Source organism: Hyperoodon ampullatus, assembly GCF_949752795.1.
Source record: "Hyperoodon ampullatus genome assembly, chromosome: 9".
In the NCBI taxonomy this organism is placed as follows: domain Eukaryota; kingdom Metazoa; phylum Chordata; class Mammalia; order Artiodactyla; family Ziphiidae; genus Hyperoodon; species Hyperoodon ampullatus.
The window spans coordinates 78,902,097-78,921,616 of NC_136922.1; the positions used below are offsets into that span (position 1 = coordinate 78,902,097).

The 19,520-nt window shown below is 38.5% G+C and overlaps 1 protein-coding gene across 1 annotated transcript in view; it reads left to right on the forward strand.

The window, feature by feature from the left end:
• Positions 1-3,002: 3,002 nt before the first annotated feature.
• The window catches only part of KCND2 (potassium voltage-gated channel subfamily D member 2), a gene marked incomplete at both ends in the record, with an annotated part of 495,857 nt that continues 479,339 nt past the window's right edge, over positions 3,003-19,520 (forward strand). Inside the window, one exon of the mRNA XM_079711018.1 lies at positions 3,003-4,117. Within this exon, the coding sequence (XP_079567144.1) occupies positions 3,003-4,117 (1,115 nt within the window). The remainder of the gene's footprint in view (positions 4,118-19,520) is intronic.

Below are 19,520 nucleotides of genomic sequence, written 5' to 3' on the forward strand. Positions count from 1 at the left end.
AGTTCTGTGATCCCAAACTTACATGATCCGTTAGCTACGACTTCATTAACTACTAACTTGGGATTCCCTAAGCCTCTACACCAGTAAACAAGTAAACAAACCAAAAATACCTTTCCATCTCTACAGAAAATCCTGTGCATTATAAGGTTTGTTTTTCTGCTTCTCTGGTGACTTTCTATATACTCCGTTTTTTAGTTCATGTCTTTTCTTTGAGGTATTCTATTTCAAAATTTTAAGGCTGACACATCATGCCTAAGATCTCTAGGGCCTGAAAGTTGATTCAATTTAAGGCTATACATCACAGTCCACTTACTTTACAAACCGAGAAGAGTCCAACCAGATCTTGAAACGGTAATTTTCAGGTACAAATTGGGCTTCTCTCCTTAGTCAACATAGATGAAGCTTCACTGTTTCCAAACACTCTTATTATTGTTATTGTTGTTATTATTATTATTACTCAGTAATCTAGATTTAATTTTGAAAGGCATTTCAACAGAAACTCTCCACATTACATCCCATATTCATCAAAATGCAGGCGTAGACCTGAGTAGCAAATCTCCTATAAATACTAAAAAGGTGGGTGGGGGCTGGATTTGAGGATATTTCTGTGATCTGATACTCTGTTGGGTCAGTTCATTTTGATCCTTCACCTTTCTAAAGCATCCACACCTGAGGTGTGGATTTAACTTCTCGCCATTCACGCCATCTAGTGGTTATAAATGTTAGATGCTTGGTTTTAAAGAGGATTTCTAACGACTTGGGGGCGGGGTACCCGAAAAACAAAACCGTTGAAAGCGACAATTTCCTAGTCTCCCACATCACTTACCCCCCACAGGGACCCCTTTACTTTAATCATTTTACGTGTGCGCATGGATGCGCAGAGAAAATGAACGGGAAGGCACACTCACTGAGACGCACGCCCCTCGACGCTGACATTTAGAAAAGGGTTCTAAATCCTTCCTGTCATTTGCAAAGGACAGGAAAAGGAGTTGTGGCAAGACCCCGACCAAGGAGGCTGTCTGACTTTTCAGCAAGTGGGACACATGACATATTAACTCTTGCAACGTTAACATCTGGTTCGAACAAACCGAAAGACCGAGAAAGAGGAAAAAGCGCTTAAAAATTCCGCTGCGGGGCTTTGCAGGTCTTGCTACCCAAGAGCCCTCGGAAGACAGCCAATTCCTGCGCTTTCCGCTCTGCTCACCCTCCTACCCAGCTTCTCTCTCTTTTTTTCCTTCCCTCCCGCCCCCCTCCCCCCCCCCCACGCTCGCCTTGAACCGGGACCCAGGGAGGCAGAAGCAAGGCATCGGTCCCCTTCCTCCTCTCCTCCACCAAACCACCGCAGGCGAGCGTGTGAAGCTTCCCTTTGTTCAACGAGGCTCGCACTCCTCCTCAGCAGATCCACCTGGGTGCTCTCCCTCGGTGACATTTTGCGCCGGGGCTGGTGCGTGGCTGGGGTGGAGCGAGAGGAGCCCGAGGGGGCGGGGGCGGAGAAAGGTCAAGTCGAGGGAAAGGCAGGAGACGCCTTGCATAACCTGCGTGGCGGGGCGTGCGCGCGGTTATTTATTTATTTTCTCCTTATTTATTGATCGCACGAGCAAGAGCGGAGCGGGGAGCCCGGGGAGATGCAGGACCACCCACTGGCGGGGAAGCAGCGAGCAGCCCTCCCGCGCCCCCGCGCTGCCGAGCGCCTCTTGCCTCCGCGCTCCGGCGTTTGCCCGCGCCGGCCCCGGCCCCGACGCGCCGCCGCCGCCGCCGCCGCCGCCGCCGCCGCCGCCGCCCGCCCGGCCGCCCCGCAGCCCCGCCGCCCCGCCGCCCCGCACCGCGCCGCTCGGGCCCCGGCAACCGCCGCGGCGCAGTAAGTTGGCAGGAGCGAGTCCCCTCCGTTCTCGACTCCCCCGCACCTTTTGAACTTGTTGCTGCTGCTCGGCTCGCCTGCGCCTGGCTTTTGGAAGGTGAAAAGGAGGAAGGAGGCACGGAGGAATGGGGGAAGGGGAAGAAGAGCTCGCTTGAGCTTTATTTATGCTCCCTCGGCGCATCGGATTCGGCTGCTCGCGAGCTGCTTTCTCAGCTTTTCCCGTTCCGGGTGCACCGCGAGGAGAAAGTCTCCGCAACTCAGCCCCGGCGCGCACTTCGCCAGGTATGTACCGCGGCCGAGGCGCGTTCTGCGCGGAAGCAGATGTTGCTGCCGCGGCGGCAGTGGCGGCTGCCAGCTCCCGGGCTCTGTAGCTACCACACTGCACCTGAGCTGAACTTGACAAGAGAGTAAAGGGGAGATTGGGCGAATGCTTTTGGCAGACACGGCGGGTGCTCGAAGACGTGAGGGAGGAGGATCTATATTAATGCCCTCTAGCCGCGTCCAACGCACAGCACTTCCGTCTCTGCAAATACATCCCGAGGAGTAGAGGTGGCGACCGGACTCCCAAAGAGACGTGGGGCAGCGGCTGTGACCGCACCTCGGAAACTACAACAACAGGTCTCCTTCTTGAGATTCCTTTGGCGGGAAGGGCCACTTGAAAAGGGAAGGTTTGAAAGAGCTGAAAGGGAAGGTGGAAGGGTTCCCTAATTCTTCAAAAGAATACCACTGAGTGTGTGTCCTTCGTCTCCTCTATCCTACCCGACACACACTCCAGACTGTGTTAAAGGAGAAATCAAAGACACCTGTTTGAAGAAATTGCGGCATCTAAAGTCACCTGTGTACTTATTTGTGCCGGGGCTAGCCTGGTCCGACTGCAGGAAGAGGCTTGATTAGCTTTTGTTGGGTGTGATTGTGAGGACATTGTATTTTTATCCCCGTTACTCCAAATACCTGTCTTTGAGGGAAACTTGCCCTTCTGAGAACTGTGACTTCACCAGGAGCCCTACCTTGGAATAAGGCTGATACCTCTGGACCACGTTTCTCAGTAGTATTCGTTTGACGGGAGGAAGTGGGTGATTGTGGCTACTTTGAGTGACCCATTGTAGAGACTTGATTGCCCTTCTGGCCTGCACTTGAAGGAACCATGGCGGCGGGGGTAGCAGCGTGGCTGCCCTTTGCAAGGGCAGCGGCCATTGGGTGGATGCCTGTGGCCTCGGGGCCCATGCCAGCTCCCCCGAGGCAGGAGAGGAAAAGGACTCAGGATGCTCTAATTGTGCTGAATGTGAGTGGCACTCGTTTCCAGACATGGCAGGACACCCTGGAACGGTACCCAGACACTCTGCTGGGCAGTTCGGAGAGGGACTTTTTCTACCATCCAGAGACTCAGCAGTATTTTTTTGACCGTGACCCAGACATCTTCCGCCACATCCTGAATTTCTACCGCACTGGGAAACTCCACTACCCTCGCCATGAGTGCATCTCCGCTTATGATGAAGAATTAGCCTTCTTTGGCCTCATCCCAGAAATTATTGGCGACTGCTGTTATGAGGAGTACAAGGATCGCCGGCGAGAGAACGCGGAGCGTCTTCAGGACGATGTTGATACCGACAACACCGGAGAGAGCGCGCTGCCCACCATGACGGCTCGGCAGAGGGTCTGGCGGGCTTTTGAGAACCCTCACACCAGCACAATGGCCCTGGTGTTCTACTATGTTACCGGGTTCTTCATTGCTGTCTCAGTCATCGCTAATGTGGTAGAAACAGTGCCCTGTGGGTCTAGCCCAGGTCACATTAAAGAACTGCCCTGTGGGGAGCGGTATGCCGTGGCCTTCTTTTGCTTGGATACAGCCTGTGTCATGATCTTCACCGTTGAGTACTTGCTTCGCCTGGCAGCAGCTCCTAGTCGTTACCGTTTTGTGCGTAGCGTCATGAGTATCATCGATGTGGTGGCCATCCTGCCTTATTACATTGGGCTGGTGATGACAGACAATGAGGATGTCAGTGGAGCCTTTGTCACACTCCGCGTCTTCCGGGTCTTCCGGATCTTTAAGTTTTCCCGCCACTCTCAAGGCCTGCGCATCCTGGGGTACACACTGAAGAGTTGTGCCTCTGAATTGGGCTTCTTGCTCTTCTCGCTCACCATGGCTATCATCATCTTCGCTACGGTTATGTTCTACGCAGAGAAGGGGTCTTCCGCTAGCAAGTTCACCAGCATCCCTGCTGCCTTCTGGTACACCATCGTCACCATGACAACACTAGGGTAAGTGCCATCAAGGGAAATGGGATGGAGGTGGAATATATATGTGGTGGTTGTGCACCCATTAAAGTTATATACTTATTCAGAGCAAATAATCTTTCGCTTTCTTAAATGGGTTCAGGAAAATATTATCTAAATGGTTTTGAAGAACTCTTTTGATCTATGAAATGAGTATGATATAGTGATTGAAGTATTTAGGGAGTTGCTGGCCAGTGTTGAGTATTGATGCCTGAAAGTGATAAATACAGAAAGAAATTTAGGAATTCCCGAATATAAAGATCATCAATATTATATGTATGAAGACATAAAAATATAATGACAGTGAAAAATACAAAATTTGTGTCCAAGTAAAGGTATGAAAATACACACTGTATATTGAAATGCCTAGAAAGTGCTTCAGTGTATTGAGCTGAAAAGTTTCCATGTACATTTGAAGTATTATTTTCATATGAATACTTCTGGCATGCATTTTCCCTCTAAGAACCATAATTCTCATTTTACAGCATTTTAAGACATAGATTATAGATATTATCAAAGGATTTTGTAATATGTATGCACATATTCATATATATGCATTTTCATTATGGCTGATAAATTATGCAGTGTTTTAGAATATCAGGGCTGAAACTGCTCAACTCTACAAAATGCAGTGGAATGATATTTGCAACATATTTAAGTTTCTACGCTCATAGTCTCAAATAAAGAAGCAAATGACTCTTACCCACACGTTTTTTTAAGAAACTACAGATCCATCAGGCAATGGGCCCATATTCATTAAATACACATAGAGGGCAGAGCAGTATCTGATGAGATTGATGGTCACCAAGCCTGGTTGCATTAGAGAATTTTGGGCCCCAATTTCCTTTTAGAATTCTTTTCTTCATTATTTTATTTGGTGGTAATCGTGTTTTGCGACCAAAGGGACATATTCTGAATTAATATTGTTCTTTAAAATAAAATTTAAGCTAGAGTTAAGATTTTTAGATGATTGAAGAAAGATATGACATTATTAATAATGTTAAACTGCAGAAAAGTAGCAGCATTTATATATTAGAGTATATAGTAAAATAAAATGGTAAGAGCCTTTTACTTTTATGAGTTCTTAGATAAGCCAAGTAGTGATGTTAGTGCCCTTTCTTCAGCTTTATGCTGCTTTTCTTGCATGGTTAATCTGTTCAGTAGGATTTGATAATGGCTGTAAGAAAAAAAGTTATTCCCAAGGCTGCTTTTTAAATTTTGTGTTTCAGCCTAATTTAATTGCCTTCTTTAAATGACAATGTGGTTAAAGTCAACTTAATTTTATTAGACATATTGTGTTGAACAGAATTCTCATGTTGTCCTATGGCTAACTAATGGAATATTTTATATGTGAAGAATTTTGGGCTAAGTCAAGAAATTATGTTAAAGTAAAATATAATGACTTATGATTTTGATTTAGTCTCACTTATTTTTGAAGGCCTACTGGTGGATTTTCAAAAATGAATCAGTGAAAATTCTATAACCTACTGCTTATATTTCCCTTTTATCCTGTTGGTAATCTTGTGACACATTTTGAAGAAGATTCAGAGTACCTTAGCAGTGCAGGTGCTTAGTTGTAACCAAGAGGTTTGTGTCTTGTTGTCTTTATGTCATTTGAAGTCTTTATTAAGGACAGTTGGATAGTATAAATCACTATCAGGACTTCAAATTAGAAGTACCTATGAATAAAAAGAGGACTCTATGTTAAGAGGAAATGAAAGAAGAAGTATTAAAAGGAAATATATTTTAAAAAATTAGGTGTCTGTGGCAGTGTTTTTCATGAAGTATCAGTAGGTCATTTTAACACTATATGCCCTCTATCTGATTGAATTTAAGCATTATTATAATGAATGTTGATGAGATGCTAATTTCATCAGGCTAGAAATGTCTATTCTAGACTTGAGAAGTTAGTATTATTTTAAAACTTGTTTTCTGAAATGACTTTTAAATTTTTATTTTATTATGAAACCTATTTTTGTTTTCAGGAAAAGATGAGGAATTGTTAACCACTGATGACAATTTTTATTATATAAATAAAATGCTTAGAAGCATCTACTTTTTGAAATGAATTAAGAAACTAAATCACAATACCTGAGTAAAATCTATGAAATGGTTTTAGTTCACGTGTTCTGAATGTTAGTATGTAAGAAAAATTAAATACACACACTTTCTCAGAACTTGGAAGCAAAATGGGAGTTACTTCTAAGACTTAAGTTCCACTATAGATGAAAATTTTAATTTTAAGGAAATTAAGGTAATTAATGCTCCTGGTGTAATATAGCAGTCATGCTTTAAAGATGTAGAAATGTTGTTGCAATCAAGATACAACCCATTTATTGGAGAATATATACGAACATTTAACAAAGCATATGCTTTATAATACAGCAAAGTTTTCTCAAAAAATGTCTTCTGTTTCTCATCAAAATATATTTTAAATGTATTATACTTTTCTGAAAAAATAGATCTAAAAAAAAAATCCTGCCTTTTTGGTGTCTTAACTTTGGTTGCATTGTGACTCAACAGCTTCATTTAAGAATAGAAAGTATTAACAAAAGCCATTGCTTGAATTTATTTTTTACACTGTAGTCTTATACGATGAAGTGTAAGATACAAACTTTTTGGAAAATACTCAGTAGTTGAAGCTAAAATCAATCTGTGTCTGAGAGATGACCAGGAATTTCCCATTACAGTCAATGAACTCTTTTTATGTGGCTGTTATTTTTAATGCAGCTAATATTCATCAATTAATGATAATAGACGTGAAAATGCAATCCTAGACAGTGGTTTTTGAAAGTTCCAGCTCATACAAACATTATCTACATGAAAAGAAAGAGCCAAGAACTTTGTAATTCAGGACTGGCAGAATTATCTGCTACCTCTCAGGTCATTTTAGACAATATTCAGTTGGTTTTTCGGTCTGAAGAAATGAGTGGGTCTATTGTGTATTCATCTAATCATTTTTGTGTTCCTTGAAATAGCAAATATATCATTATTCCATATTTTAACCATGCTCGTTACATAAGTAATTATTTAATTTGCTAGTAAAGTGAATGCTTTAAAATATAATTTGAAGCCTACCCATTTCCTATTAATTAAAGTATGAAACATCAAGAGCACAATTTAAAAAATCAATGAAAGAATGTCAGAAAGGTTTTTTTAAAACAATGTTTAAATTGAGTGGCCCTGTATATTTCTTCCTCCATTCAATCCTTTCTTTCTGAGCATACTTGTTGACCTGCACTGGGCCCTGATGACCCTTTTACTCCTGGCCTCCCTCTTTTCTGCAATGTAACCTCTAGTTACTACCCTAAACTGCCTTGGAAGAATAAGAGCCTGGAACTCCTCTTTTGTCTTAATGACCTCTGGGCAGTAACATCCTGTTGTTATTTTTCATGTAGGTGGTAGTACTTAAATGGTGTCAAATTTAGGAAATTTCCAAATGTTCACCCGTAATCAAAAATGATTTTACAAACATATATTTAGGTTCAGTTTACCATTGAACCTTAGGCTCATGACTTGTGAATTAGAAGAGGTACCAGGTGGCACATTAAATATTTGGGGAGCTATTATTTTAGGCAACACCTGCATTCTTGGTTTCCCTGCAAACCTGGGAAAACAAAAATTTCATTTATAGTGTACATTCATCAGAAACAAATATGGTAGAATTACAACTATGCTCCTAGAAAACTTAGTGTAGTTGTCTATTTATAAGACTATCAAAACTAAATCTATAATATTTTAATTTTAATATAGTTGGTAAATTGCTATTTTAAGAAACAAAAAAGCAAAATACTTTTATTGCAATTTTCCTAACAATGTATGAGGAAAATTCCTCTTTTTAGAATGGCACAATTGTAGGGGGATTATATATTTATATAAAATATGTCATATGTATGTCATATATGTTCTATTTCATAGAACATACAAGTATGCTATATATCCCATACAACATATACATATATTAACTGTGTTGTATATGTTATATACTTTATATAGTGCATGTTATAAAGTATATATTATTAAAAAGAAGAAGAAACTTTGAAATATCTTCCTTCTATTCATCACTATTCTGACTACATAGCTTTAGGGAATGTTGGGAGTGTATCTTATGGAATCATTTATGTAGAGGCTTCTGGTTTACCCAGCAATACTGAAAATGGGTGGAATTATAGTTTCTCCTGTGCCAGCATCTATGCATGAATATTGCTAACGTGTTAATCAAATACATCTTCACAAGGTGCCGGGCTGGGGGGCGGCAGGGGGACTAAAATTTATCTTTTGGGTGAAGAATCATACTATGAGTACCATCCATTTTTATTTTGGCATACTATATACCACATTTTTTACAAAGTTCTTTATAGAGCATGTTAATTGATGAGAGCTGAAAATGAACTTTTAAAGAGATGCAGAAAATGTGATATGTATTCCTCCTTTAGCATTACAGGGAACCAAATCTTAAGTGTCTTCATCTTGTTTTAGTCACCATTTGAATTAGAGGTAATATTTGACGTGACATATGTATTTTTTGAAAGTGTGTTCTCCCAGCTTTCTATAAGCCTTTGGTTGGTTGCAAGACAGAGGTATGTCAGGAAGAGGTGAGATGTGTTCTCTTGGCACGGCATCCTAGAAAAGGGACCGGTTTCTAATTTTCAGTGGGTCTGTTATGATTTTTGTTTTTCTTTTCAGGATTTCCCTTTAGAGTACAGATAGACTTGGTCTTATATATATTTTATTTGTATAATTACTTCATTTAATTCTGATGTCATGTATTTTGTATTTGTCTAAACTTTCCTCCCAATTATACTCATCTTTGAAAATGAGTTAATGAAGTTCAGATTTCTTATTCCCTAATTTCTGAATTCCTGGTGGAAGGAAACTTAGCTGTTGTCTATTTAAAATCCATCATTTTACACATACACGATTGTTTTTGGCCTGCCCATAGTTACACAATTAAATATCAGTAGTAGTTTTTTTTTTTTTTTTTTAGATATTGGGGGTAGGAGTTTATTAATTAATTAATTTATTTTTGCTGTGTTGGGTCTTCGTTTCTGTGCGAGGGCTTTCTCTAGTTGTGGCAAGCGGGGGCCACTCTTCATTGCGGTGCGCGGGCCTCTCACTATCGTGGCCTCTCTTGTTGCGGAGCACAAGTTCCAGACGCGCAGGCTCAGTAGTTGTGGCTCACGGGCCTAGTTTCTCCGCGGCATGTGGGATCTTCCCAGACCAGGGCTTGAACCCGTGTCCCCTGCATTAGCAGGCAGACTCTCAACCACTGCGCCACCAGGGAAGCCCCAGTAGTAGTTTTTGAGATTTCAATTTTTTATTCTTTTTTTTCCCCTGAAGACCTTAAAACATTATCTAGAAATGTGCAGTACTAATTAGCTGGGGGTTACTGCAGACGCTCAGGGATAAGAAAGGAATAAATATGTTCTTTATTCTATTATTTTAATGCATTTCTCTCTTAGTTATACTCTCTGTGACTTACTTTTTCCACATCCCTCAGTATCACTGCTAGCTCTGCATTTATTCCTACAGTACTGGAGTTTATCGTGAGGTGCCCAGTTGATATAATGCAACCCTGTGTTTCTCATCTGGTGAACTCTTAGGCCATTTGGGGGAAAACTACTTAATGGTGAAATTTTACCTGGCCTGATGGAGAAGAAAATAAATCAGTTACTTTGTCTGAATTATCTATAAAGGAGTTGGCCTGTAGATTGTTAAAAACTGTACAATTTAACTTCTCTTTCATTGAAAGAAGGGGAAAGGTGAAAAGAACTTTCCCTGAAAAGGAGGTATGATTCTTCCTGCAGAGCTGTAAGAATGATTTCACTCTTTTTTTCCCTACTCTCCATGTGTCTTATATTGTTTTCTGAGCATGAGTATATATATAGAAATAGGCATTGTTCTCCCGCTAACTTCAGCAGCTAGATTTGACGGTGTGGGATATGATCTGGTATTGAAAAGAAACCCAGAGTGAAACACCGTCTCTACATTTCTGTGTACATTTGCATATCTCCTTGCATTAGTAGATTCCACTGGATTTTTTTGCCCTTTAGTTTTCTCCCTTGAGAGCCAGCCTTTACACTGACCTTCTCCATGAAGCCTTCTCAACCTCCCAAGCCTACATCTTCTATAGTTGGAATTACACTTGACATTAGTAAGTGCTATTTTTTATATAATTTATGGTTTTACTTCTTGCCTGCCTAACTACATTGAAAGGCTTTTGAGTTTTGGGTCTATACCTTTTGGAGACTTATTACCTGGTTACTGTGTTGCTGGTCATGCTGTGAGATGATACATGCACACCATGGAGAGCTCCTTAGCCATGGACCAGTGCCATCTCAACATTAGCAAGAATCGACTAATCTAATCACATGCTTTGTTCAATGTTAACAAATTTCAAGTTTTTTTTTTATTTGAACACTTTGTCTTTGAATATACTACAATCCATCCTTTTATTTTTCTCTTTTAACTAGGGAGAGCTGTAACTCATTCTTCTCTGCAAAGGTTAGAATTAATGGCTGTCGCTGGCTATTTCCTTAATCAGTTTGCTTTCTGGTGAAGGCTGGGTAAATTGCAGGTGCCTTTAGGAAGCATATGGAGATATGTTATAATGTAAGTGAATCTGCATAGAAATGTACTGCCTTCTCTTTCAAGTTCAGTCCCCTATCTAAATATGAGTAGCCCAAGTGACACATGGGTCAAAAAGATACCTGGGTGACAGTCACTAGAAAGGTGTTCTCTTTCTTACCCAGTAAACACAAATTGGCACTTTTTTCCTTTATTCAGGTGCACTCATTTCTGCATAGAATGGAATTGTTTAAAAATAGAGAACTATTGTCTGTAAATGACACATGAGATAAATGTATTCTCTGTTCAGGAAGAAGTTTTCATTCTAAACGATTAAAAGGCAGTTTTACAAAATGTAAATATACATGTAGATACATATCCTGGCATGGTGCAATCCATTTTGCATTGGAAGTTTTGACAAGTCTGTTATGTAAAGAAGATCATAATCCTAAAAAGTGTGCGGAGAATAAGTGAGTTATCAGAAGTTAATAATGAGAAAAAAATAACGTAAAAGAGTAGGAAGACAGTTGAAATAATGTCAAATAGAATGCGAAGGTTTTGTTCTAAAAGTAAAAGGTCTCGTCTTTTTTGCTCTTATGTGGGCCTGATTCTTCCATCTTCCTCACTTTCCTCACTTTTAAGAATACCAGTAATAGTGCTTTGGGAAACCCAAAGTCTTACCAGTAACTTATGCTCTCAGGAAATCAAAATGTGACTCATAGCATTCAATTCCATTTAACAGACTTTTGTTGATCACTTACTACCCGTCATTGACCACGGCAGTAAGCATAACTGCCAACTTCCAGACCTTAAGAACTGTGTATTCTAGTAGGAGAGGCAGAAAGTGAACACAGATATATAATTCCAGGCAGTGATGGGTGCTATTAATAAGATAAGTCAGGGTAAGAAGTGTGTTATTTTGTATAGAGGACAGACAAAGCCTTTCCTAAGGGAATATCTGAGCTGATGGCTTTCTGAAGGGATGAAGGGAGTCCTGTGAATATCTGGATGAAGAGTTTAGAAGAAGAGAGAAAAGAAGTACCAAGACTGCAAGGTATATTCTCCCTAAGGCTACTGTAATTGAAGTAAAGCAGGGGAGGGGCTTAGTAGCAAATACTGTCTGAAAGGTTGTTGGAATGAGATAATGTAGGACATTGTGGACCATAGTAAAGATCTTTGGTTTCATTTGAGACATAATAGGGAGACACTAGAGAGTTGTGAGCATGGTAGGGATGGGATATAGTTTCTGTATTACAAGATTCATTTGAAGAGTTTAGAAAATTCTGGGTGATGTTTCTTAATGTGGATGGAAGACCTGGGACACTTACAAAAATGTAGATCCTTAGCAGTCACCTAAAACAATTGAAATAATGTCTGGAGGTGGGAACCATGACAACTGCATCTTCACTTCTCTCATAAAATTTTAAGAACCAGTGATTCTTAAAATTTCCAGTGATCTGGAAGATTGTATGTTGAGGATAGCTCTAATATTCTAATCTAGGAATATTTTTGACCTTGAGCTGGTAATATTTTGAAAGGAGGTTAAAATACACTGTTTAAAACAATGACTCTTGGATCCATGGGTGAATTGAAGTGCATTTCTAATATGCAAGTGGGTTTAATTTCTATATAATTTTGTAACTTGTCTGTAAATAAGGGAACACTGAAAAATGACACTTTGGTACTTGTTTGTTTATTGTACTGGCCTCCTATGGCAAGTACTCGACATCCCTTAGGCATTATATACATATTCCACCTTTCTTTCTTAAGAGAAAACTAACTTTTCATTGGTCTGAAGAGCTTTATTCCATTTCCTTGCTAACAAATAGTTGGCATATATTCGTAAGTATGCAAAGTTCATCATACAGTTTCATGTGAATTATTATTTTCATCTTTTGTCCTTAATTATTTGTCATTCCTTCTGGCTGGGATTTGGGCTGTGGAATTTGCATTAAGAGAGACCTGTGAGGGGACAATAAAAACTAGAGCTGGAGATGAAAAAAAACCAAAACCAAAACAGCGATCTAGACGAAGTAACAAAAGTGCTAGTTTTAAATATTACCTAATGAATATATATGTAGGAAGATAGATAGAAATTAAATAATCTTCAGTGTAGGTGATAAACGGATTCTTTTTTGCAAAAGCCCTATCTTATCTTGTGCCAAGGAACAAGGTGTTGTGGATAATGGACATTAGTACTACTCTTCTGCAGAGCAACTAGAATAAAGATGATACAGCTGCTTCCTTTCGGGAGTTTGGGATTGTGAGCTTTTAAACTTACTGATTTCCTAAACTGTCAGGCATGGGTGGGCTGAGCTTTCCTCAGTGGGGGCAGAGCTAACTGGCCAACTGATCATAAAGAACATAAGGAATATGGAGTCTTAGATTGGGGTCTGTGAGTTAGGGAAGAGCTTATGAGAAGCCAAGACAGCACCCAGTGTAAAGTCAATCTAAATCTCATGAGACCAGAATTTTCTTAGAGTATATTTTTTTCTCTTTTTCCTCTTTTTTTTCTATATAAGCAGAAAATTGATTCAAAAGGGTTTACTTTTCAAAGAGGATAATTTTTAATCACATGTCAGGGATTTCAACTGTGGAGGACCTAAAGATAGAAAACAAATTACTAGTGCATTCTTAGATTATAATTGAGCATAAGGGAAGTTTTGTGTAAAAATCCACAGAATGGCTGATTTGATGTTGAGCTTTTTAATTGGCTTTTCATGGCTGCTAGCCTGTCCAAAATGACTTCATCGTCTTTCCTGGTAAATATAGGGAAGTATGTAATGAACCTTTTCCCGTGAGGTCTAGGTGCAAAGAGAAGGGTCTTGGGAAGGGTTGATTGAAGATTCCTATGGCCAGGAATTGAAATTCACTTCCTGCCTTGGAGGATGCTGTCTGATTAGCTGTGGCTACAGGATTTCTGGTTATTAACTTTGGTAAAAGGAGGAAACTTTTGGTCAAAAGTTATGATTCAATCATAAAAGTCCTGATAAATGTAATCTCATGGAAACTTAAATGTCTCTTAGTGTCAAGATCAAGAGACCTGCCATGACATTTCGAAATCTTGGTTTGAAGTGAGATTAGTTAGATGATGCAGGTTTATTCCCAGTCAGATAAATAGGAAAGACAGTCTTATCAACCCTCTGTAATGCCACTTTTGCTGAACAAAATATATTTGGGGAGAGAGAAAAAGGGAAGGAGGGAAGGAGAGGGAGGGAGAATATGAATGAATGAATGAATGAATGTGTGTGTTTGTAAGGAGATAATCTGACTTATAATAGGGCAAGGAAGAGTCTAGATTTACTGGGTCCATACCTTCTGGCAGGCACCACCTCCATAGACATAACAGTGATATTTTTTCATACCATGCATGGGCTGTCCTTGCTTTGCCACATTTTCATTCCCATTGTCAAGAATGATCAATGAAAATAAGTTAAATAATTATTCAATAAAATGGGAGCAAGGACTCCAAAATACGGCCTCTCCTTTAGAAACATGTTTTAGTTCAAACAGCTAGAACTGTTATTTAAAAAAATCAAGCAAATTCTTTTAGTTAAAATAGGAAGCTGGAACCGAAAACAATAGAACATGTTTGAGAAACAAGTCTGAATTTGGATATGAAGTTCTTCTAGGAGAATATCAGAGAATAATCAACAAAAATTCACGATCCTGATCAGGTATCCCAGTAAAGGAATCTTAGACTTCTACCAAAGATTGGAGCCAGACAGAAACATCAGCCAAATACCACTCGCACCGTGCTTCCAAGTTCTGACCTGCTACTGAAATCTGAAATATTTTAAAAAATGGATTTAAAACTTTTAATCCAGAATATATTTTAATTGGGTCTATAATTTTTGTTCACTTTTATTTTAGTTGATTTAGAAGAATCTTATTGAAGAGCTACACATGCAATTTATTTATTTATTTATTTTATTAATTTTTTTTGTGGTACACGGGCCTCTCACTGCTGTGGCCTCTCCCGTTGCGGAGCGCAGGCTCAGCGGCCATGGCTCATGGGCCCAGCCGCTCCGCGGTATGTGGGATCTTCCCGGACCGGGGCATGAACCCATGTCCCCTGCATCAGCAGGCGGAGTCTCAACCACTGCACCACCAGGGAAGCTCTGCAATTTATTTTTAATAATTTGCTTCTAAGCTCATATTATATTTCTGTTTATTTGCAGTATCCCTAGGAACCAATTAAGAAAAACAATCCACGGATCTAAAATGCTCTCCCTGTAGCCTTGTTGTGTTTAAGGTGCCTCAATATGCCTGCTGACAAAAGTTCCCTCTTCAAAGAACCTCAGACTTCAGTTGAAATCTCCCCTACAGGTTTTATAACAATGCCTAGAACATTGCTTTGTGGATCATGGATGCTGCATAAAGATTTTTTTTTTTTCCTTTTTACTGTAGAGTTAAGTGTCCAACCCACTTTAGGTACTTATATCACTCATAATACTTTGTAGCTCCTTCTCTCTCAGCTACACACATTCTCTGACACACAAATATCTGCATACAGAAATAAAATTCCCACAGATACAAAGTCTTCAGCTCAACGTACATTAAAAAATTACACATGAAATAAATGTCTAGAGTTTTGACATGCTGATTTTATTCCTCTGTAAAACTGTTCTCCAAATCCTTATTCATGTTCCTTAACCTTCTAAAGAAATCCTCTACATTTCTGTATTATTTCTCTCATCTCTGTGCTGTTGGCTCATAGCTATACATATCTATCCTGGGCCATTCTTCTGAGCTTCAACAAAAATTTCCAGATTTATGCCATCAGGAAATATTATGGTCTTGGCTTTTATAGACAATCAGCATAAGAAATGGCCATTTAGAGAATATTTCCAAATCTAATGCAAAACCATTAGACATAGACTATTGTCTAGCTAGCACATTACTCACTATCCCATATACTAAGAGCTATGGAAGTGTATATGTATATATTTTTTTCTTGTATGCTAACTCCATTAGAATTTAGATGTTTCCTGTGTGACTGATGAGAAGAATTTTCAGGCATGTCTAGGGTCACCAGTAATGGATGGTACGGCCAATTAGTGATGTCAACCATGGTGGGGCATAGAGGAGGGTTTCCTTACCTGGCATAAGCAGTCTCAGTGGCAGAAAAATGCAGGGTGTATTCTGGGCACGGTTCATAGATTCCTTTGGCACTCAAATATCTGTCGAATGTTGACTGAACAAAAATCTGGAATTCCTTGTCACATTTTAAATCTTAATAAATTCTGCTCTGAATTAATTTGAAAGTAATTATTGTAACACAAATAATAATACCTTCACTTATAAGTTATATTTGTTCTCATATTTGTATTTTTTACTTTTCTCATGTGTTTTGACCCTCATAAGTGATCAGTAAATATCCCTGGAATAAATGAAAGTAAATTAAAATTGTCTTTCTGAATACAAAAAAATTCAATTCATATTTGTGAAATTAGAGAAACAATTCTAGCAGGAGGATGGAATAGAGATTGAATTAGATGACATTTGAATCTTGTTTTATGGTCTTAACACTTGAGCACCCTAAATAATCTGTGATACGTGACGTATGACTTTACCTCTCTATAATATTGTTCTCTGTAACTGTCTCTCACCATCACCTTAGAACTGGTATTTATTAATAATCTATGAAATTGATGTACATCAGGTGTTGCATTCAGTTGAACATGCTGGAACATTACTGTTTAACAGAAAACAATATGATGCCCAGAAAAACAGAACAATAAATGCACAGTCATATGCAAAACCTAGCAAATAAACATAGAATCCAGATTTCATTTAACTCAATTTATTGACTATCCCTATGTGCCAGACAATATATGCTTGGCACTGTGAAGAAAAGATATAAGTATGAGAGAATAATTTCTATGCAGAACTGGAATTTTAAATCCTGGCTCTTCTCACTGGCTGACTCCACAGAGCCTGGATGCAGTTTAAAGATATATTTGTGTTTGCACTGTATAAGATGTGTGAAGAACTTTTTAATGCTCTGAAATGAGTGATTGTTTGCCTGGGTTGGAAAGAACAAGAGTCAACCATCAATTCTTGTAGTCAAGTTAGAGACTGTGGAGCCTATGAAATTACAAGGATATTTGAACAGGGTTATTCTCCTATCAGCGCCTCCTTTCCTCCTTTGAGGCCTGTCCTAGTAAATAGGAAAGAATGGCTAGGATGCATGTGAGCTAACTTTTGAGTTGGTTTCTATAGCTGTTGGTTTTCTCTTAATTTTTTCGTTGGTAAAATATAATTGGTATTTGCTTTTTTCCAAATGGTTTAAGATTGCCTATATCCATTGTAGTTTTAAATGATTCAAAACATCAATTTATAAATAGTTTAGTATTACCATTGAAAATATTATAATATTTACTCTGTAATATAAATATGTTGATTCAGAGATAAGTACACTGAAATATATTAAATGTCTTTACTCTAAGTGTTCTATATTTTGAAAGACCCATTTCTATAATAAGAAAGCAATTAATTTATATATTACCTCTCAATTTTCTTAGTGCTTTTGCTCCCTTTGTTCTAATTAACTTTTACTTATTTGCAGCAGTATCCAAATCCCATTTGATTTCATGTTATTTGTTTAAGGCATCATATTCCATGAGACTTACATAAATTCAGTAACATGTTCATAGATATAAACACTTAAGTGAGATTTTTCAAACAGTAGTTCTTTATATTCTTAGAATCATAGAATCTTGAAACTAAAACCTTCTTGTAGATCACCTGGCTCAAACTTCTACCAGTTGAAAGCCCCTCTTTCTAATATATTCTCTATATTTATATGGCCTTCTATGAACTTTTCTGAATATTCTGTGTAATTGGAAGTTTAAGGCAGCACAACTCACGTTTTTATCAAGTTTTAAAAAATTGCACTGACATGGAACACCCTTCTCTATCACCCATTTATCCAGATTAGGTTTTAGAGACTGAACAGAATATGTTTTCTTTTTCACATCTTTTCCAGGGCTGTACTTGAAGAGAGATATCATGTCCCTCCTTAGGCTTTTCTCTGCTGGGGTGACTTTCTTAAGTCATTCAAACTTTGTCGTGTAGTGTGATTTCTGGACTCCCCTCTGACTGGAAGAAAGTACATTGAGGTCATGACCTACAGTGACACTAACACTGTGTATCTCTGAATAGGGCCTAGATGCAATGACTTCTATCGATCTTGCGGTAAAATAACAGGTCTTTTATTTTTACTGGAAGTGCTATAAAACCTTTCTTTCTTCTCTTTCCTCATACTGTTTACTACTTGAGCGTAAATTCTATCAGATTTTTAAAATCCTTGCGATATTTCATTCTGTGAGCTAATAAAAATGCATTGTTTGAATGTTACCTAGCTACATGGCTCAGATTTCTCCATGCATCTGTTTAATTGTATTATAAAAATGAAACAGAACACACAATAGACAATGTTCTTCTGGAAAAGCTATATAGGAGTCCTTCTCATCAATGGAAGTGTTTATCCATATCATTGTACCTGAAAGCATCTACCCAGTGCAAACCGACATTTCAAATCTAGTAGGGAAGGGAGAAGAGAAGGAGAGAGTATATTAAAAATTCTAACTGAATTGTTCTAGCACCCACAGGCTAGTCTGGTTCTGTTTGACCAGAGGCTGAGGTTCATTCAGGTTTCTGATGATTTTTCCCATCACTCCCTGGGAAGATCATTAATAATGAGCCTATTAAGACAACTGGGATGGAGAGAGGAAAAGGGTCAGACATGCAGCTTTCCTGTTCCTCCTTATTTGATCAGATTAATTCCATGACATTAAAAAATGGATCATCATCATTATAACAGAAGCTCTCATTTAATAAGTAATTACCCTGGGTCAGGTACTACACTAAGCTCTGCTTTACATACATTGTTTCTTATAACATGTGATTCTGCAATATAGGCTTTACTTTTGTTTCATAGGCAAACAAAATGTGACTTAGAAAGAATTGATTAGTTCTGTCTCCAAAACATGTACACTATCCTCAGAAACATGTAAGTCTAGAAATTATTTATATTTGTCAAGTAACTAGTAGTAGGACTGTAAACTGCTTTTCTAGAGGCAGAAATGCTGTAGAAAAGGCTTGGTTCAAAGTGTGTCAAGACCAGCAATGACAAAACTAGATTTCCTGCCCTTGAAGTGTATTTAGAAAGACTATTATAATAGACTGTTCTAGCATGTGTTGTTTGTGATTTGCACCATTCCTAATTGAAGTCACTCAAAACAAAACATAATCCTTAACACAGTCATTCTAAAATAGTTTAGTGAAAAGGCAGGCAGGTTGTGGAGCCTTGTTTATTTTATCTTATTGCAGACGGAAAAAACCTCTAGGATGTTTTCTAACATCTTCTGTTTGAAGTTATCCAAGCATCTTTGAAATGATACATGACTGGATAAAATACACATTCAGTACAGCAGAGAGGATTGATTGTGTCACTACTTTAGAAATAGACTTTATATTGGCTACAAGAAGTTAGTTGTAGACTCTCATCTGACTTGCTTATTAGTATGTCAGTGGTAATGAACATATATTAAGTCAGAAAATGATGCCAGCTTACACTTGATAAATGGACAAACAATATTTTCAACAATCTTAATCTCTTTTTTTCTTCCTGGAAGTAACTTATTACGTTATCTCTCATTTATAAAATCACTAGATTATTAGTGCCTTAAAAAATAAAAAGATATGATTACAAAGTATATATTTATAAAGGTATTTTCATGTAACTTAAAATTTAGAGACAACATACATTTAGGTTATAATGAGCATCTTAGAATTATTTCATAGTTTACTAAAA